Source organism: Sceloporus occidentalis, unplaced genomic scaffold (genome assembly GCF_023333645.1).
Source record: "Sceloporus occidentalis isolate IW3139 unplaced genomic scaffold, rSceOcc1.0.p SCAF_11, whole genome shotgun sequence".
In the NCBI taxonomy this organism is placed as follows: domain Eukaryota; kingdom Metazoa; phylum Chordata; class Lepidosauria; order Squamata; family Phrynosomatidae; genus Sceloporus; species Sceloporus occidentalis.
This window is the reverse complement of record NW_028316991.1, coordinates 11,927,689-11,950,661: the sequence shown is the minus strand read 5'-3', so window position 1 is coordinate 11,950,661 and position 22,973 is coordinate 11,927,689. Positions and strand designations below refer to the sequence as shown.

Genomic DNA, 22,973 nt, shown 5'->3' with positions numbered 1-22,973 from the left:
AATTATTTGAGGGACAGCGGACAGATTAAGATGTTTTTAGACAGTTTTATGGTGATAGATTAACTCACATTGTAAGACAAGCAGGAATAGTGGATAGATGGAGTCTGAGGTGTGAGTGATAAAACTCCACAGATTTAGCCCTGTTTGTTTGTGTGAGAATAACGGCTCTTCAATACTACGAGTTTGGAATCGATTAAGTCAACGTACTGTGTTGGATAGGACATATTCAGGAAAGAAAAGAAAAAGAAAGAGAAAGGAAGAAAGAAAGAAGAGAAAAAAAGGGAAAGGAAGAACACCTTCTGTATTTTTAACAATTTATTTGTAGGACAAAAAAGGTACAGATGGATGAAGTGTGTTTATTTCTTATCTAATAAGTGTTACATTTTTTATTTTTTTTTAAAGGGAAGCTGATGATCGTTTTGATAGAACACAATTTCACTTTGACAGAGAAATCTATCAGATGGGGAGCAGGAAGCTCTACCTATAAGTTTTTTAGGCAAAATATATTATTAGGTATTCATAGTATAAAACAAAAAAACAACTAAAGAAGACAATATTTAAAGGTCCACTTTAGGCCTATCTTCATGTTAAAGGTATGGACTCGAGTGAATCCAGTATCTGAACACTGCTAGCACATATGTGATTGACTGCTTCTTCAGGGATTTTGATGGGACTGCTACTGAGCACGTGCAGGGAGTTAACATACTAATATTTCCTGCTCTCTGTAGCGGCAGGCAAGGAAAGAGTTAAATGAGAAATCATTTTTATGTTCTAGCGCCACTAATTTAAGAATGGATGCATCAATTCGCTTAGAAGCAAGTGCACTAAAAGCCATGCAAAATGGACCCCAACATGCATTAAACAAAAAAAGTAAAATTTTGGGGACCAGACTGTTCCTTTGCCATGGCTCAATGCTAGAATGTATAGTAAGAGCTGGTATTAACAGAAAGGCGGACGTGTTCATGGGGGGATACCACCTAGGGTACCATGTGTGTACCGATGAGAATAATTAGCAGGGAATATTGCAGAATTTCATTATTTATAGCTTTAAGAAAAGACAATACATTATGATATTAAAATTATCTTTAAATTAGAAGTGGTCGAAGTTAATACAGTGAGGGGATTTAATTAGCACTGAATAGATCACAATAGATTAAATCGCCCCTTTCTAGTCCACCTAACCAAAATGCGACTTTTAACTACTTACTCCCACCTCTTTGTAACCAAGCTGGAGGTAGAACGTCCATCTTTCCTGGCCTTTCGAACCCTTTAAATTTTATAAAAAATAAAATAATTCACGTTTCCCTTGGGATATAATAGCGCTGAATTGCCACTTTAATTGTGCACAGGTGTTTATATTCGTTACCTAAGCCCAGAGTAGGAGCCTAATGTACAGTTGAGGGGTGGAAGTGGAGGTGCAACACTCTTACTCAGCTGAATAGAATTTACTCCAACTTAAATGAGTAAAAGGGATCCAAGGCTACCGCGCAATTCTTTGTGAATTTAAGAGCACACTGTGGCTTTCAGCCCTCTTAAAGGTGTGTTATTCATGTTTTTTTTATTATTATTAACATCAGCTCCTATTTGTTATTTTCATGAATGGGGTCATTAAATCTGCCCCAAGGTAATTCAAGGGACACAAGATATTCCAGTTAATGGACCGTTCACATTATGTAGTAAAACAATTCTGCAATGATTTTCATTAAAATGGTAACCATTGTATTTTACGTTTACATTTAATCTTGAGAGATCTGTAAGGCTCCGTATTGAGTCATTGTCTTTACTGATGTGTGTAACAGAGAACATCTGACATTAATGATGTGAAGCAGTTGCTAATGATCTATTAGATTTGATTAGTTATACAGCATTGAATGAATCACAAGCTTTAAATATTCAGATAAATGTGAATGGACAGTCGCTTTTATGATACACGTGGTATATTTGCAACAATAAAATGAAGAAAATATTTATGTTTATGCTTTGTCTTATGTCAAACATAATGGGGAAAGAGATGGCAGACATTGAGGTGTATGAGGCAAGGGGAAAGAGATGGCAGGCCTGGAGGAATATGACACAAATGGGGGGATACGATGGCAGGCAAGAAGAAATTTAAGACAGTCTTACCTTCGTCCATGCCTATCATCTCTTTCAGACCTTCATGTCTAATATTGCCCCGTTGGATGGGAGGCAGGTTACATTGGAGAGAGATGGAGGTGACCTGTCCCTGTGTTGTGCTAACGTCATCTGAATGCAGTCAGCAAGTGCAAGGTGGCGTGAGCATTGAGAATGTTTTTTAAGGGCCCCTCCTTGGCCCACTTGTGGACACCCATGAGGACATGTGTTCATGTTCAACTCCATGCCTCTGTTATTGACAGTGGTGTTGTGACATTCACCTTTCTACACAAATAATGCCCTGGTTCCCACCATTTTATGCCAGTTTTTGCCCGCTCTATTACAAATTAAGACACTGGTCAGGATAGCTGGCAGTTAAGGTACTTGTCGATTGTTGTGAGTCTCTTGATCAAATTGTGAGCAGTGGTTACTCCGTGACTCTAATATGGTACTATAACCTGGGGTCTATTTACTAATGTTCACGTAGAGGTAAGAAGAAAAGATTCATCTTGCAACCATTGCCCTTGAGTGTGAGAGGCAAAGTTCACCATCTGTGAAGCAAAACCACATGCTCAGACCAAGTGAATCTCGCTGAAGTGAATTGAAGCTGTGAACTGGCTGACTCAAGTGAATGGTGTTGCAACTGTAGAAAAAAGTTTAATTAACATTTATGAATCAACACAGTATAATAACACTGGCAGATCTGGGTCTGAAATGGTGACCCATACAGCTATGCACTGAGCATACATTAGGATACATTAAGATAAATGTTATGTTAAATATAGTTTAATATATTGTTTGGTGAGATGGTTTTAAGAAGTCTGTTTCAGTTAGAGCTGCTGCCAGTAATGTGGTATCATATGACCTTGTATTATGTGACCCGGCTTAGCTCCCGCTTCCACTGGTAATCTGGCCCTTTTGGGGAACCACCTGGCCTCCAAGCAATACAACCCCTGCCCATTGGCCATTCTGACCCTGGAAAGGAGGATTGTGGCAACAGCATGACCTTGCCTGGGCTGCCTGGTACTGGTTAACCAGACACAGCTCTTTGCTTATGGTTCTTGCAGCTTACTTGACCTATCTCACCTGTTTTCTGATCCCTGCTCTGAGAAAACATACAAAGTACATACATAATTCATAACTCAGTAAAGAAATCTCTAATTTCCCAGAACAGCGATCAGATAATGTAATAGAAAAGTGATAAAAATGGAAAAGATGCAGTCACCTTTTCGGATTTGATTGAAGGTCACAGGGAAGTTTATAATAACAAGCAATAGGTAAATAAATCACAAATACCGTAGGCCATGTAATTGTAGCTTTACTTGAAACAATCAGACGTGTACAAATACATCACTTTCAGACAGATGTAATCACATTTAATTATAATGTAAACAAATGGAGAAAAAAAAGATAGAAGCACAAAGCCTGATTTCTCACTTTGGAAAAAAAAAAGATAATACGTTGTCAGATTTTATACAACAATAATTATAAAAAGAAAGAGAATACTTTGGATTTATATGGTTCCTAACAAAAGCAGGTACAGGAGTACGTGTCTTTATTCTTCACACTGCTAAAAAGAACACATCTTTCTTGCTTTTCGTTACCTTGGCAACATCTCCTCCAAGTCAGCGACTACATAAGCGACCACAGTCCAAATGGCAGCACAGAGGTTCATCCAGACTGGGTTTTGGACGGTCATTGTGTCTCCTTGAGAATGATGAAACCAAAAATATTTGCTTAGCTCATCGAGGAGACTTGCACCTAAAACATAACCAAAGAGATATTACATTCAGAAAACGTGACTCTACCGCTATATTTGTTATTTATGTTCTTGACATATTCAAATGTCTAGGATTATGTGAAGTGAGAGAAGTTACTGAAGACGCCTAAATCCACAGAAGAGCTGTGGTTGGTCCTCCAAGAGGTTTGGGACAACCTACCGGCCGAGTCCCTTAAAAACTGTGTGCGAGTGTAGCTAGAAGAATGGTGCTGTTTTGAAGAAAAAGGGTCACACCAGATATTGATTTGATTTGTATCTCGTTCACTCACCTTCCATTTTACAAAATTTGGAAAATAAACTATTAACATATATTTTTGGAATCATTCTTACTTTACAGCATTTTCTCACACCTGCCTAAAGCTTTTGCACAGTACTTTGTGTATACACAGTATAAATTTATACATAATAATATATACGTCATTATTTGGGAGTCAATTACATTACATATTTCCCTAATATGACTTCTGATAATAATTGGTAGATTCAGTCTTTTTCCCTATTGTCTAGCATATTCATAAATATCATAAAAATGACTGCTTTATTACCAGAAGCAATAAGAGGGTGAACAATACATTCAGTAGGTGGACAGTTAATTAAACTTTTCCAGTCTGTGATTTTATCCAACAAAAAAAGCCTGAATACCCACTTCAGAGTTTAATGAATTATGCCGAAGAGTCATATTGCAGGACGTGTATGCTCAAGGGCAAGCCTTTTGAGTTTAATGCACTTTTGCTTTGTGCTATATATAGAAGAAATAACTCATCGCTTTATCTGTTGATCAGATAAATCCTTGTGCCTGGTCCAGACACCCACAAGCATTAACTGAGCGGTGGGTAACTCTTTAATTATATACATACGGATGTAGATTAATTAAGATGAAGAGTGAAAAATACCAGTATATATTTTGGTGATATGTAATCTACAATTTACTTACATAAATCATAATAAAATATATGTCACAGTCTATAGGGCTGAGGATACCACTATACATCCTATTCATGGTGGCCTTAAATGCATTTAATGAATCATAAAAACAGAGGACTATCAAGGTATATTACAGCAAAATAGTAAAATAGTAAATTAGGTTGAAAAAAAAGACACAAATCTAACCGTATGCTACCTAGTGCCAGAAAGCTAGGGTCCTCCAGTAGGACAATGACCTGAAGTGCACATCCAAATGTATTAGACTGGCCATCGATGAGTTCTGATCACAATCCGATTAAAAACCTTTAGAATGTGCTGAACTCTGTTATTGGAAAGAGGAATCCTGCAAACATTCAAGAGTTTGAACAAATTGTAATTGCCAGCAGACAGGTACAAGAAGCTTATGCGTGTGTGGGAGGGTGATAGAAGAATTGTTTGGAGGCTTTTGTTGACAAGAGTTGTGCAACCAAAAATTCAAGGTTCCTTTAAAGCTGTCCAGGTCATATTTTATGTTTTTTTTTAATGCAAAATCACTAAGTTAGTTGCAAATGCACAAAGGATATCCCCAGTATTCCGATAATACAAAGTATGTCCGTTTCCAGTTATTTCTGAATATATTGTACACTATCTACACAATATTCAAGGGTGCCAATAATGTTGGCCATAGCTGTACAAACTGCTCTTTCAAGCCAAAGGGTGCAAGCACTTTCTATTTTTTACCCGTGAAACTTAAATGCCCCGTTAACTTCCAATCCCACTTAATTATAAGAGCAAACATTTAGAGCTGCCTAACAGCTAAGCAAGCATCCCTCTTCAACAATATTGCAGAAACAACTTAATGGAGAACTGCCACCACCCCAACTTTTAGCATAAATAAGTGAAAGGAAGGCTCCAGATGTCATATGTCTTTTAATATCATCGTCCCACCCCCAGCTCCTTGGCTTGCAGGAGAAGTGTTTGGTTAAATGTATCTTGGCAATACACATGCATCGGTACTTATTGGTGATCGCCTACATACAGTTTTGGCATCTCCAGCACTGGTCCATGTAAGATTTACAGAGCAGATAACGAGATCCATCCCCATGTGCATGCCCAGAAAGCTTTGCCATTAATTTTGATGGGGGAACTTTCCTGCAGTCTTTGAGCAGCCCAAACCGGTGGGAACCACAGAGAGGGTGGTATGCTGCAGCATTTTAACAAGGTAAACATTTTCTAATTTTCTTATAGGTAAAGACGGCATAATAAAAGTGCTTGCTAAGTTCTTTAACACGTATTCATCATTGGTGAGACTGTTCGGGGCAGCGGGTTATACATTTGGTTATAGTGGTATTAGTTCATTAATCGGTGTGATTATTCTGAGAACAATACCTAATGGGTAAAGTAAAACAGGACTTTGATATGTAATTTAATATAATGATACAATATAATTGGATACAAACGCCAAAACTTGCATTTATTTAGTACCATCAGAATCACTTGTAACCTATTGTCATGATTCCACCCTGCTAGTCTTTCAACCACTAGTGGCCGTTCTTGTCACTCTGAATCACCTGCCTTGCTCCTGTACCTGCCTTGCTCCTGAGTTGCGGCCAGCGCCCCACTAAGTGGACTCCCAAGTCAGGTACCCTGCAAGTGGGCAACCTGCCGTGTGCCCTGCAAGTGGGCAACCTGCCATGTTCCTGAGTTGCGGCCAGTGCCCCACTAAGTGGACTCCCAAGTCGAGTACCCTGCAAGTGGGCAACCTGCCATGTTCCTGAGTTGCGGCCAGGGCCCCACTAAGTGGACTCCCAAGTCGAGTGCCCTGCAAGTGGGCTTCCTGCCGAGTGCCCTGCAAGTGGGCTTCCTGCCGTGTGTGCCCCAACCTGAGGGCTTCCTGCCGTGTGTGCCCCAACCCGAGGGCTTCCTGCTGTGTGTGCCCCAACCCGAGGCCTTCCTGCCGTGTGCCCTGCAAGTGGGCAACCTGCCGTGTGCCCTGCAAGTGGGCTTCTTGCCGTGTGTGCCCCATCCCGAGGGCTTCCTGCTGTGTGTGCCCCATCCCGAGGGCTTCCTGCCGTGTGTGCCCCATCCCGAGGGCTTCCTGCCGTGTGTGCCCCATCCCGAGGGCTTCCAGCCAAGAGACTTTCCTTGCTTCTAGTTCTGCTCTTTGCTTCTGTTCTGCTTCCCTTATGAGGTGTGCCCCACCCGTGTGTTCTGTTTGTCTCAGTCTACAGTCTAAAGGTATGTCTCAGTGCTATGTGTTTGGATTACGTGTTTGGTTTGTTCCGTACCACTGTCATGCAGGGATTAGTGTTAGGACCCACCGTCATTGGAGTACTTTGGCGTAGTGGTGGGCTAAGCATACTATGGCCATAATATGTGACGGAATCTCCAATAGTTATCAAATAGTCCTAGGCAAGTTTCTGTATAGTGGTGTCCTGTCTTGTTCATGTCTGTAGTATCCCCTGCACCTGGGCTCCTTCTCTACCTGTGCCCGCGGTTCGTGACACCTATGTAGCACAGTGTATTAGTGTATTATGTGTGTAGTGTAGCTGTACTGTATTTGTTGATTTCTATAATAAAATATGAACAAAACATTTTAGAACAAATGGTAGCTAATGTCACTGCTAACCTAAGGAAGATACTATGTAATGATACTCTTAAGGGAGACCATAACATATTATGATGACCTAACAACATAGTTATGCAGGTCACCTACCCATGACTGTAAAGTTGTGATTACATTACCCTTAATTTGAACATGTTTTTTTATACCTTAGGGCAGGGGTGGGCAATTAATTTTCCCATGGGGCCACATGAGAAATTGGAATGGTTTTAGAGGGCCAGACCTCTACAAACTACAAACTCCGAAGCCTTGTCCATTTTGTTAACTTATGTGCTGTTTAATAAAGTTATTCAAGCCTACGTCATTGGTAGAGGTGCTTGAATAAGTAAGGCCTGAATAACTATTAGCACAGCACAGAAGTGAACAAAATGAACAAGGCTTCGGAGTGCATACCGTATTTTTCGCTCTATAAGACGCACCTGCTGATAAGACGCACCTAGATTTTAGAGGAGAAAAAAAAGGAAAAAATATTTTGAGCTAAAAAATGGGCTAAAATATTTATTACAATAACTGAATAAGCTATGAACACAGTAAGACACACGCAGTAAGACACACACAGACACAGTAAGACACACACAGACACAGTGAGACACACACAGACAGTGAGACACACACAGACACAGTAAGACACACACAGACACAGTGAGACACACACAGACACAGTGAGACACACACAGACACAGTAAGATACACACAGACACAGTAAGATACACACAGACACAGTGAGACACACACAGACACAGTAAGACACACACAGACACAGTAAGACACACACAGACACAGTGAGACACACACAGACACAGTAAGACACACACAGACACAGTAAGACACACACAGACACAGTGAGACACACACAGACACAGTAAGACACACACAGACACAGTAAGACACACACAGACACAGTGAGACACACACAGACACAGTGAGACACACACAGACACAGTAAGACACACACAGACACAGTGAGACACACACAGACACAGTGAGACACACACAGACACAGTAAGACACACACAGACACAGTAAGACACACACAGACACAGTGAGACACACAGACACAGTAAGATACACACACACACAGTAAGACACACACACACAAACACAGTAAGACACACAAACACAGTAAGACACACACACACAGTAAGACCTCCCTCCCTAACCCCCCTTCTCAGTATCTCCCCTCTAACTCCCTAACCCCCCCTTCTCAGTATCTCCCCTCTAACTCCCTAACCCCCCCTTCTCAGGATCTCCCCCCCGCCCCGGTCACTTACCTTAAACTCCTGTGTTGGAAGCGTGAGGCGTTTGTCTCGGGTGCCGGCGCTTCACTGCTGATCGCCGGCGTCTGACGTCATATGCCGGCGCCCAGCGTAAAGCGCCGGCACCCGAGACAAACGCTTCCAACACAGGAGTTTAAGGTAAGTGACCGGGGCGGGGGGGGACACCGGACTCATTGGTGAGTCACCAGGACACTCTTTGCGGGCCGGTCCGAGCTATTCAGCGGGCCGGATGTGGCCCGCGGGCCGTGCTTTGCCCAGGTCTGCCTTAGGGTATTTCAGATGTTTCACCTATAAATAGCAACATTGTGTTTTCTGTTTGGATGTTTTTGAGTGGTATGCACTCTTAATTTCCATTGATTTAATGTTAAACATACTTTATGCTTCATTCATAAAATACTCTTATGTTCAACTCTATATTATTAGCTACACTAAGATGACACATATAATGCTGATTGACGATATCTTGTAAAATACAAGCTACATCTAGAAGCTTAATATGTTATTTAACACAGCTTTGGAAACAAATCATAGGTAACAGTGCAATATTTTATGCATGTTACTGACAAAAGAGCTGGCCTCATCTCTTGCTATAAGGATTACATGGCGAGCATGGAGTCTGGATGCATAAGTAATACTCACCCATGTAATATCTAAGGAGATAACGTAATTATGGGGTAAGTGATAACACATGGCCTAGTCCAAAGAACAGTAGCAAAATGAAGTTCCAAGAGCAAGGTCACACAATCCAGAGGTCAGGACTAGAAGCATGGATTCACAAAGAGAGAGATAAAAGTCAGGTAAGCCAAGGGAGTCAACAGGCAAATTTGGGGTAGAAGAGGAAGACCATAGGGTTAGCCACAATACACCAGTTAGCTGGCACAGGGGCACCAGAACGACGGAGCATTTGGAGAAATAAAGTCACAGCTGTCAGTGTCACATTGCATCTCACTATTTGACTATTGAAAAGATGGGCACAGGTGGCATCTGATGTCTGTTGTCACATTTGGGCTTGTGTGGTACTATGCCAAATTAAAAAGGTAAGGGAATTTTTAAAAAATGGCCTTAACAAAGACGATTAATAATAGCTCTGTGTGATATGCCCAGGGTTCCATTATACCATCACACTTAAGAAGGTTTGTATTGCAGTACTGAAGAGTTTCAATATATACACTCACATAGGTTTTACACGCCAGCATTAAAGAGGTTAAGTACACACATATATAGGAGGGGTTTTTTTTACATAAGAGGTTAACCACATGCATGAGCAGACTGAAAAATCAGGGGTTGCTTATTGCTGCGCTGCTTGGTTTAGTTACAATGTATCTGAGTGTATCAGGGGATGTAGCTCTTTCTGCGTTCCCTTAAATTGTAACAATGCTCAATGCAAACACTGTTACATTGTATTTGTTAGAGAAAAGCCAGCAACGAATCCAGGCGGGAGACTGCAATGTCAAAATATAGCGTTCTCCATGAAAAAACAACTCTCTATAGAGCTCCTAAGGGTATACACCGGGCAACCAGCTTTTGACCTATACGAAATGGTCAACGTGGTGAAACAGCAGCCACTTGACAACCCTTGATGGGATTATGCTAGGTACCAGGAGAAAAAATAAGTGCTTCCTGGTCTTTTTATAATATACTAACTCTGGGTATATTTTCTTATTTTTATTTCTTAACACTTTCTCTATAAAGGTACATTTATGATTTCTGAGCTACTTCTTTCATTATGTCTAAACTATAAACTGTTTATTCACTAACATCAAGGAGACATACCAGCATAGAACACAGCACCATATTGTGTGGAATAAAGACAAAGGGATTACATTAAAACATCACACATCCTATTGTGCCATAGAGACAATACTAAGATCTAGACCAAAGCCTCCAGCAATTCCCCAGAGTGTACTTTTATTGCATTTCACAAGAAAAAAGGGATACTTTTATTTCAAATAACTAAATTAAAATTTCAAAATGTTTCAAAGAGAAGATGCTGAGAACTGTTTAAAATGCCAAAGTCTGCTATAATAAAAATATCACTTTTTTGTACTTTATGAGCTTAATAATTTAAATCATTAAATCTCACACAACAACTTAATTTGTAATAGCTGGGTGAAGTTAGAAAATAACAAGTAAAGTTGATTCATGGCAGTTTGGTCATTGTAATTATCCAGATCTCTATATATAATTTATTTAGGAATCTGAATAATGCATGAATAGTGTATCGCTAATTAAGAAGAGAGAAGAAAAATGTAATTTGCATTCTTGATAAGAAAACTGTATTTCACAAAAACATAGAACAAGATAAAGTAATTACTTACTTATTAGGTTGTTATTGGAATAATTTACTACAATGGCACATCTAAGGATAGGGTCAAACAACTGCATTTTACTATATGTGGCCATAAAACACAACAAGAACACTCACACAGTGAAGCCTAAAATCTTTAAATCACGGTATCTGCCCTCCCCTGGACCCTGGGTTTCTGCATTTGTAAACCCATTGTGGGCAGAGGCTAAGGCTGGTGGAAAAGCAAAGCTTGTTGCTTGAAAACAATGTCCATTCACTTTGTGACTTAAGGTCAGGCATAGATCTGGCACACTGGATATGTCACCACATAGCATACAGCCACATGTATCCAGCCGCCTGTCACACTTACGTCCTCAGGTGGACACTGACATTAAGGTCCCACAGCTGCCCTGTTACCACCATTCGGGCCCTGCTAATGTGTTCTCAATAATTCACCTACTTTTCCGATGGTATTGAAAAGACTTTGCTTAAGTTTATCAGATGACAGGTCAATGTTACAATAGCTGAAACCAGCAGGTGTTTTTTTTCTGTTCAACAAAAGTAGCAGATTCTAAGAATTTATGTATTTGTATATTAACAATTTAACATGTCCTCAAGAGATTCCAACTTTCATCTCCCATTGGAATTTTCCGAAAATGTTCTGAGATACACCTTATTTTCTGTAGTTGTGGACTGAAAGTTGTAGCATGCTTCTTGGCTACCATCTGAGGTCTTGCCACTGATCCTGTACTGAGAATAGCTGATTCTTGGTAAAGATTTTGTCACTCACTGCGCTGACAACAGGCTGGCTGTCTGCAAGTAGACAGTGCCGTTATCCTTAGAGAACAGCTTGTAATTTCTAAAGTACAAGCTGCCATCTGAGAGGCATTGAACAAGAAAGTTTGGCTTTGTTTTGAAGCAGCCAATTTTTTTTTTAAAGTTTACGTGCACTTTAATTTAACGTTGTATTTATTAAGTTAAATGCCATAATTTCCAAGTTTCCATGTTAAAATGGGCAGTTCTTTGGGACCCATGTGTACTTTTTCCCTCACTGGTATCCCTCTAAACTCTTGTGTCTTGCTTTGCCATAACATATGCAAGATGGTATGGAAAGCCAGAGCTGAGTCAAGCTCCCCATCCAAACTCTTCCTGAGTCGAGGTTTGTACATCTACTGGCACATGTCTTTCCACAAAGACTTCCAATGTGGTCCATATGCCACCTACTCTTGGACACTGGAATATTACATCATATTCATTAGCTCCCCAACAGCATGTGGTACACAAGACTCAAGCGGGATGCAGACTCACAAACCTCCATTGGGCTATAGTGTCTGTTAAGGGGACCTGAGGGACAACTGCCGCGTGCCCCTAAGGTAACGCTGGCCATTTTGTTCCACATTAAAGATGGCCCGGTGGACAGAAGATGGAATCAACGTCAAACAACCTAGATTTCATAATGGGAGTTAATGAACGGTGATTCTATACATCTATCTCTCTAGCATTTAACAGTTTCTCTGTTAGCCTGTATGACTACCTAGTTCTCTGTTTTTCACAGCACAATGACTTCTGACATTATGGCAAATGTTTTTCTGCTTGCTACAGATAGCAGTTCTCACTTGATGATCTTGTCACCTATCTGATTTACTTCTTCATTGGTGTGAATTCGCCAAGGAAAGCTGTAAGGGTAGAACGAGTGATTGCAAATTAGGTATTAATACTTGAAACCGAACATCTCTTACAGTATTCCCTTACACTGCATGACCTTCAAATTACTAGCTTGATATCAATGCACTGTACTTTATCAGATGTTTCAGGCTTCATATATCTTTTAATAACTATCTGAAGCGGAAGGTGTAAAATGGCTTTTGTCACTGTATCTCATCTTTATCCTATTCATTTTCAGTTTTCTTTCTTTAAAATGCAATTTCCCTGTATTACGCAGGTAGCACACAATACACAAACATCATTCAGTGCTGTGATAACCTTTACTGCAAGGAATACCATCCCGTCACCAATGTTCCATCTAATTTTTCTTAGTTGGGGTGGGCATTAAATTTCTCACAAATTTTGTGTGCACAATATCCGCGCCGCACAAAGTTTCCAAAAAATTATAATTTTTTTCTTTTTTGGTGAAAAACTGTTGTGTGCACAATTTGTGGACGCGTGCGCTCTCTAAAAAAGCTATGTGCGCGCGCACAAGCGCACAGCTTAGAGGGAACACTGCCCGTCACATATCTAATCACAAAAAGTGCAGAGGGAAAAAAAGGAAGGATGGCAGTGATATATAAGAAGGTTTGGCATTTAAATGGCATGGATGTTGCCAGGGAAATCAAACTCTAGATTTCTCTGATTCTTGTTATGGTTTAAAAAGGAACCTACACTGCTGTATTAATTAGCAAGAAGGCAACCTTGATTAAAATAAATGTTGGGAATTGGAGGGGGTTAACATGCACATCTTTGGGAATTTCTCTCTGCAGGGGATACAAACAAATATAAAATTTCATCTTTCATCTCTCCCATCCTTTCCTTTTTCTGTTCATTCAACCAATTAGTACGGTTGATAGAAATTTAAATCTGGCACTGAGGTGGATAGACTTCCATGACTTGTTGGAAGAACATGATGTTGGGATGTTGGTGTGTTCTTTAAAGCTCTGTTTTCCAGGTGGCTATCGTGGGGTTCTGCATCCCCTTTCCACTTCTACTTTCCTATTAACTGTAGACAAAAGGAATGACATGGCATATACTACATGGGGCTATTCTAGGAGAAATGAGATCAAGTAACAGGACAGCCACAATGGGAACAAGAAGATGATGTAAAATATGTCATCCTCAATTGGGGTTATAAAAGATACATCCTCTCTTTTTTGGGTTGTGATGGCAGCATGGGTCACCATAGAGAGAAACATTCAACGCAAACAACATGCCACTTGCGACTTATTGTATAAATAAGAAGCATCTTTTTTTAAAACACAAAAATACAATTTTAACAAGGCTGCAATTATAATGAAAATGTATCCACGTATTAAAGGTAGCATTCATTACATAACATTCATTACATTACATTTATTTCTTTGGTGCCAGAAGATTCCGTAGCGCTGTCAGGATTCTATCCTGACTGCAGGATAGTTAAAGTTTTACCCTTCATTTGCTATGTATATAATTAATGTTCTGTGTATTTCTGTTCAGCTGTGTATTGTTGTGCTATTACCCTGCCTCCCTTACCTGAAGCCTAGACCACTCACACCTTCTTCTTTGGAGCTATAGTTCATGCCAGACGCTGGATCTGTCTTTTGGATTTACCCTTTTGCCAGCCTGTTACCTGTTTACCCGGACTGCATACTGGATTTCCCCTTTTTGGTTGCTACCTGTCCCAGACCCTTTTGGATACTTACCTGGACTTTTCTACCCTCATGTGCATGATATGTCTCATACTCTGCTGCTTCTGGTGAAATGTCTTGCTTTGCTTTTGTAATATAACCTATAACCAAACATTCTACTTGTGTCATTTGTGAAGTTTGTTTCAATCACTGCGTTCTTACACTCCTGCGCTCTGGACTCCAACATCCAGTTAAGGGCTGCAATATGATGAGCCTGACAAGTGCTGTAACAATGAGTGGGATCATTTAAGTTCACACACAACATACAAACTGGTCCAAAACGAGAAAAGAGGTCCTTGCTCTTGTGATATTACATTTAACCAATGTGAATGTCAAAATGTGCAACTGAAAAATTTTTTTTATTGTAGACTCAATAAAATGCAGTTTATGTTAAGTGCTTATGAAATATGCAGACATCAAAATGAGTAAAAATCTCGCATTTATTTATTTTTAAGCTGGACATGTGCGTGAACAGCTGGGGGAATTATATAGCTGAGAACTTCCTAAATATCATATGATAAATCAGCTTTGTGCAATATTAAAATATAGTTTATTTAAATAAGCACTAGTGTTTTTTTCAAATTTTTATATATAAAAAAGAGGGAAAATAGCACATTATGTTATAGGAGCTATACTATGTTAATTTACTATAAACCCTTATTTTTACCCTGTACACATTTACCTGTCCATTTCCCTTTAGTTATATAGGGTTAAGTTTATTTTAAATGTATTTTTAAAAAAGCAAATTTGCTAAAGGCTAAACCTTTATTAGCAAGCTGGTATTCTATTAGATTACAAGTTTTTAAAAACAACTAGTGAAGAGACCTACATAGTCTTGAAAGCTTACAATCTAATGCAAAATTTTGTCTACTAAAAAAAATAAATATGATTTTTTACCAAACTGCAAACGGCAGTTAACAAATTTGCAAATGGTTTGTGCATTCTGGTTTTAGATTTTTGCTATTGTTTCAGAGACATTTGGTCTAAGTGCACAGTGGCATGTGTGGCTGAACCTGCCACACACACTTTACTCCTCAATGGTCTGAAACGGTGACAGATTTGTACAAATGTGAAATTGAGTCATGAGCTTCATCAAAAAGGAAATAAAATCTAAATCATGTATCTCGTGAGTAGTTAAGTCAGATGCTTTCAATTATGTATGGGTAATACCCATTTCTAATGCAGGCACACACAAACACACGTATATATAAGTATACATATTATATATACGTATATCCATACAAGCACGCATATACACTTATAAACCCCCTACTGTAGATTAAATAACCATACTAAATTAGGATTTACCAAAGTGACGGGTAGTCTTTAAACTAGCAACACACATTTTCTCAAGTGCACTATTTAATATTTGTAAAAAGTGCACTATTTAATATTTGTTAAAAGTGTACTATTTATTATTTGGTAAAAGTGATACGGCACTACTCCTTAGCAGCCACAGCATATCTCAAGATCGCTTGCAGTAAATTAAACATTGTGAGCTAAAATATACATAAAAGACTGTTATCTTGGTTCTTGCACCATAAAAAACAGTCTAATTGGCCAGAATATAGCATGCATTTACCTCCATGGGTAAATATTCAATATTATTATTATAGCATTTCATAGACTTTAATCCTTAATGGTCTCAAACAGATCTGTACAAATCATGTGAAATTGAGTAGGTACTTTTAGGGACCAGTCTGAAGTATATATATCAATAAAGTAATATAACTTTTATTCAATGAGATCAATCCTATAGGTACAGAATCATTAGTATAAAAAGGCATTAGATAAAGGCAAGATACTGGTATCTGTTGAAATGTGATTATATGTATTATATGCAAATAATTTATTAAAAATGTGAATAAAAAGAAAGCCTCTCAAAGAATGTTAATTTGTTTTAACCTCTAAGGTATGTCCTAAAATGCAGCCAAAATAGAAAAAAAAACAGCAGAGAAAAATACATCTGTATTTGTTTGCACTATTGAACATTTCTTTACTGACACTGACATAACAGGTCATGCTAATTAGTAGATACACTGAACTCAATTTAATGACTTGTCTAAAATGGCATGTAGAAAATCATATTCCCAAGCGGGCAATTCAACTGCCAAGATACAAAAAAAAATGTTCAAATGCATGGACATGCTTAGAGTGTGTATCTCATAATAACAGCAGCATTCTACATTCTATTAAGATGAAGGGGCAAGATTTTGCCAGAGCAGAAGCTCATTACAGCCAGTATTGTGATGAAAGTAAAAATAAATGATTGCCTACTAAACAATCTCTCTGGAAGTGACTGAATGTGTTGTGGTAATAAAATGTTCTATGTAACCCCTTAATATCATATAATATTTTATGAGTAACATTGTGGCTTATTTTTATACTACAGTCCATGTGCTGGTAGGGTTGACTATGGGTTAAGTTGTCACTTGTATGCTATGTTTTTCTACTCTCTGTTCTCTAAGTCCTTTATATGTGTCTTGTGTATTCTTAATTAACTTTTTATCCTCTGGAATGTGTGTCTAAAAATCAATCTTAAAGTCCATCCCAACCCCCACCGAAGTAGCTTTCTACTTTTTAATGATCACTGTTTAGAATCCACAATCTTTGTCTAGGGTTTAGTCAAGGAGTTGAAATACAAGCCATGAATCTCTAACAAAACAAACACCAATTAGGGTTTAGATGAATGATGGAATCGATTAACAGGTGCAGCTTTTGCTATGGACACAGCTTGTTTAAAAAGGAGTTCACAGCCACTTAGTAAAAAACCTCTGACCACTCATTGTCCCTACCAATCCAAGGAGGGCAAACTATTGCTGACAACATTGGTCACTGACTGTAAGGAGCAGTTCCTTCAGAACCATTTGCCTGTAAACCTTTTAGAGACCCATCAGGAAGTAGAAGCAAAAGAAGCCGTTTCAATATTAGGCCAATATGGAAGTGGTTCAGGGACCTCAAAGATTAAAGGGCCCTATCTATGCTAGAAAGTATGAAAATAATAATTATACATAAACATATGGCATATAGCACTTATTGCACAGTAATATCATATCACATGAGGACCCCGGGTAGGACATACCTGCTACCTGGTTTACAGTAGTGCTAAATCTGAGGTTACGTGAGAGGCTTCAAGATAAAGAAGAAGAAGAAAAAAATTTAATGTAATGTAATCTTTTCTAAACTAGTCTAGTTTGTTCGTATTAACAGAAATGTCCACAAGAAAGGTATATAGATTTATTATGTATCTGCTCCTGTATACAAAAGGTGCAATTGCATTAGAAAATTTGCATAACTTGCCAATTTAGTTTTTTTCTTTTGCACAGCTGATATGGTAATGTATAAAACCATTTATTTGCTGAAATGCTAAATGTGAAACTATTTTCTGAAATATGTAGAGAGCTCTTAGTGTATCATATTAGTTTACGTGACATACAGCTTTCACGGTATTATTATAGAAGTACATAGCTACTTTAGAAGAAATTCCTTTATCTGTGGACAGTAGGCTAGGTTTCCACTTGGGTTTTTGTCCTGCGTTATTTTCTTGATGAAAAACGCCAGGAAAAACGCCAAGAAAACTGCCACTGCATTTACCTGCGTTTTGGCGTTTTTTCTGGAGTTTTTTCTGGCGTTTTAGCCTTTCTGTGGAAATTGCTTTTTTGACCTTAGGCAGTTTTTCCAGCCTTTACACGTTAGAATTGTCACCCAGCTAAAAGGGATTAGGATAAATGGCAAGTATCTGCCCCCTCCTGATGTCATTTCCTTGGTAGAGTTCTACTTAAACGCCCCGGCGGAGCCTTTTGTCGCTTTTCTGTGGTTTGTAAGGCATGCTTTATTCCGAATGTCTGCTCCTCTAGGACGATTGGCCCCAAATGATGGTGCAAATTGTTTGCTGTTGCTTTTGGCACGCAGGGTCCAGTTGGGTATGTTTGTTTGTAATGGCATGTTTGTTCCAAATGGTGTAAAATTCAATATGAACTTTGTTTTGTGTGAAACTGTTTGTTTCCAGCCTATTTCTCGTAGGACACACAGATACTGGGTCCATCCTCTGCATTGTAACTGCGGTAAAAAACGCCATAAAAAACGCCAAGGCAAAACCCACATGGCTTTTTCATGGCGTTTTTTCTCTCCCATAGACTTCTATTGGAGAAAAACGCCAAGATTTCCTTGCAAAAAACGCCAGAGTGTCAACATGCTGCGATTTTGAAAAACTGCCACAGAGCCCAAAAACCGGCAAACGGTCCAAAAGCAGTAAAACGCCAAAGTGGACTGAAAAAACGCCAAACAGAAAAACTTCAAGTGGATATGGCATTGTGCGATTTCCTATTGAAGAACAGCTAACATCTGGCCGCAGCGTTTTTTCACTAATAAAACGCGGTGTGGCTGAATTGGCGTTATTATGGGCGTTTTTGCAAAAAAAAACCCCAAGTGGAAACCTAGCCTAATTCACCAGTTACATTTATCTGTCAAAATAATCACAAAGCGCACTGCGTATACACAATAGTGCCGAACTATGCGATCATCATACAATATACACCACCAGTAATAGTATAACATCTAAATCCTGTGTGTCACAAACAAATCCACATCCCTTTCTTCTCCCTTTCTTCTCCCTCTCTATACGTTTAATGTGGTTTAGCATGAATGCTTCCTAAAACTGCAATCTCCAAACTTCTGGAATCCCATTAATCGAACAAATCAGTCAACAGCCAAACCTTGAAGACGGCTGCATAAACTCCTTGTCGGCTTTTTGACTTGTCTTTGCCCATTTATCACTCTACCTCAGCATCACATGTAGTCCTGCAGTTTGCACTTTGGTCTCTTACAGTTTGTCTCTCTATGGGGTTTATTCACTAAAGGGAGGGCAGGAAAGAGAGATGTGGTTTTAATTTTTTCATTCATTATGAAAAGCCATCAACAGCAGGTTCTTCTAGCTAGAAAGGCTGAGCTGACCTTGTATAATCCATATTTGAGAGACTTGGACTTGGACAAATCTTACTGAACTATACATCTGTCAGGAAACCAGGTCCATACAGGCAACTGTAAAGACCCAGCGCGCCCAAAGATGGAGTTCAGGAGGTATTGCGCAGAAGTGGAGTTGGACAGGGCCTGGTACAGGGCGACTGCACTCTCCCAGGTGGGGATCTAGGGATGAGCAGCCACATACCAGCGCCCTGACATAGCAGCAGATGTAGTCCAGAACAGAGCAGAACCAAACTTGGCTGGATGTGGAAATCCAAACTAAACTTGAATCTGACAAAGCATCAAAACTTGGAGATATCCTGCAGGCACCCTGGAGCAGGCATGACACGTAGCACTGGAATTATGTGCAGGATGATGCAGCCTGGGACCACGGAAGCTGGGCTGGGATCAACAGAAACGTAGCAAGCAAGGAGGACAGAGCATGGAACAGGGAGACCGAGGAAGGAACATAACCAAACAAGACATACATGATACAGGGCACAACAAAGGACAGGGAACAAGGCAAGGAACACAGGGGAAGGAGTGAGGAGCCAGAATCCTCGGACACTTCTCCTTTAAGCAAGGATAGGACTACTTAACTGGGACAAGGGGAGAGGAGAGAGGAACCGAAATCCTCAGATGATTCAGAGAAGAAGGGCAAAGGTACATAAGAGACAGACAAACATGAATACAGGAACTAGCCTAGGACTATGTGATAACAATTGGAGATTCCGTCACATCATATGGCCATAGTATGCTTAGCCCACCACTGCGCCAAAGTACTCCAATGACGGTGGGTCCTAACGCTAAGCCCTGCATACGAAAGTACTGATAAACAAAACATTGAATCCAAACACAGAACCGAGAAGGACAAACCTTTAGACTGCAGACTGAGACAAACAGAACAAACGGGTGGGACACACCTTATAAAGGAAACAGGAGCTGAAGCAAAGAGCAGACTGGAATCAAGGAATCAGAGGTTCAGGACAGCATACGGAAATCCAGGAGTGGACCACAGCAAAACATGGGAACTGAGGCAAGGCAAGGAAAAACAGAGATATGCAGCACCGCAGCCTGGATGGACCCTGGCAACATCACACTGGGCCAGCCAAGCCCTTCCCGCAGTAAGGTGTTGAAACCACAACTCCCTTGCAAACTCTTATACCAACACTCACTTTGCTTCTGCCATGATACTGCCGTGTCTATCTTCCTCCAGATAAAATGTGTTGTTCCAATTATGCACTGCACCCTCTTGAATGCCAGAAAGAAAACATTAGCTGATTCATTCTTACGCAAGTTTAATCACATAAAAACTAAATGTTTAAGAGTCTTTTCCAGTTTCTCAAGCAATGACCGATCGGGGCCTGATTTTGTCACATGGCAATCACTGCCAAGATAAATAACGAATGAGGCAAACATGGTTAAAAATATTTATGACAAAGGATTAGAGATTCAGTATTGGGATTGTTTTAATTAGTTACAAATTAGTGTCAAAACTGTGTCATAATTAGGTCAAAACTTTACAAAATAGCCTTTTTTTTTTGACAATTTGTCACAGGAGGTAAAAATTCATTTTCAACTCCGAGACAATCAGACTTTCCCTGGATCAACACAATAATTTCAAATTATATATTAGTTGATGCTTGGCTATTGGATGTATCCTTAAAAGCGTGAATAGCGGGTAACAATTTCCCAAGTAATGATGGGCAAGTTACATAAGGAACAGCAGCCTAGTCAATACGCAAGACCTAAATAACTAATAGAAGCTAATATAAGTGATTTCATTTGTATCTTGTGAGAGATGACATAATTAGCTTGGTGCTGCTCAAGTTAATGGAGTTTGTCTTGTAACTATTAGAAACAAAATATTATTTCAACAAAGAAAAATAACACTTCTTGTTCTACTTTCATCACAACCAGTCCAAACATATTTTTCTAATTATAAAAACTGTCAAAAATAAATGAAAAAGAATCTTGAGAAATTATAGTAATTAAGCAAAATTTAAGTTTGGCAAAAATAAACTAATAATATAGTTAAAAAAAACACATATTTTTTCATTCTTGCTAATGAAGATTTTTTACAGAAGCATTTTTGGTTATTTGCACCTGGGATATTGCAGCGTATTTAATTAGTGCTGTGCGGCATTAAAAGGTCAAAACACATACAACACATACAGTAAGTTAGACTTTTCAAAGTAGAACTATGACCGTCCCAGCTTTTAAGATAATTAAATTATTTTATTTAAACTACCTACAGCTTCATGCCTCCAAACGTTTCAAATTGCCAAAGAGTATACTTTTTTGGTGGTATGGCTTTGGGGGAAAGGGGGCTTTACCAAGACTTTTATGTGTCAATTATTATTGATGTAACCAAGTAATATTTTATTTACACAAATATATATATATATATATATATATATATATATATTATGAACACATTGTCTGCTGCTTATATGCTATAACCTTCAGATTCGTGAGTCTGTAAGAACTCTAGAATACTAGGATACAAGTATGGCCACCAAACATCACAAGATAAAAGGAAAGAGTGATGGGGGATTTAGAACCAAACGGGGGACCCTCCCATCAAAAGAGTGACATTTGAGAGGTATGGCTTGTATTGTTATGTCTTTACCTCAAAGATGCAAAGAACTGTGACAAAACTAGCAAAGCTAATTGATTTCTTATGTTGAGATTATCTCCTTTTTCATCATGGCTCCCGGAACCAACCAACAACAGAGCTTGAGAAGATGTTTACGATGGCTGCTCCAATCCTACATATAAAAGGTGGGTTTCCGAAACACACATATGCCTTATTTTAATAACTAAATACCAATATATGGTTTATTTAGTGTACTGTGCAGCTAAATACAGGATCCAGGACATGTTACAGATCTATTTTAAGCAAAATTATCTGTAATTATGCCACTGTTGTTCTTAATAGTACTGATAATAAGTATTTTAATGAGATCCTATGTCTCATAATTTACATCTAGTTTTTGGTAACCACTGGTTTACTGCAGGCTAGTAAGGTAAGAGCTGAATATGTTTTCTTAACACAATAAAAACAGACATTAAAAAGACAAAACATTTTAAAGGCCAACCCCTATGAAATTCTCCTACGAGAGGGTCGTATTGGATGCATAATTCATATTTACATTTGAGACTTCCATGAACTCTCCCTGCATTCATTATGCATAACCCAGGGCCAGCTCCCATCTTCCTCTAGGAAATGCCATCTGTAATTAATAGTGAGCCTGGTGAGTGTGAACATTAACTTCATCTGAAACCACATCAGAACCCCCCCAATAACCTGCCTGGATCTGGCGAAGAGTATATCACGTGTCAGGAGATGTATGTGTTCGATCGAACACATCTCCAACATGGCAAATAGGAGGTGGGGGAGGGGCAAATGCATATAGGAATCCCCCCATTTATTTACAAGGGGGACATCACGTAAATTTAAAGGGTCCATTCAGCTATCACAAAGAGTGCATATACAGTGGCTGAAGTATGCCTTTAATCATCTTATATGAAATCTACATCTAAACAAAACTGGTTTCCAGCAGCTAAAGCTGTAGTTAAAAGGTTTACAGAAAAAAAATCACTTTTAATGCAAGCCATTAAGAAAAGCCCTTCGAAACTCCTTTTCCTT

At 39.1% G+C, this 22,973-nt stretch overlaps 1 protein-coding gene across 1 annotated transcript in view; it reads right to left on the bottom strand.

The window, feature by feature from the left end:
- Window positions 1–3,712: 3,712 nt before the first annotated feature.
- The window catches only part of LOC149305577 (carboxypeptidase Q-like), a 125,170-nt gene continuing 105,909 nt past the window's right edge, over window positions 3,713–22,973 (bottom strand). The window contains exon 7 of the mRNA XM_089477578.1: window positions 3,713–3,873. Within this exon, the coding sequence (XP_089333704.1) occupies window positions 3,713–3,873 (161 nt within the window). The remainder of the gene's footprint in view (window positions 3,874–22,973) is intronic.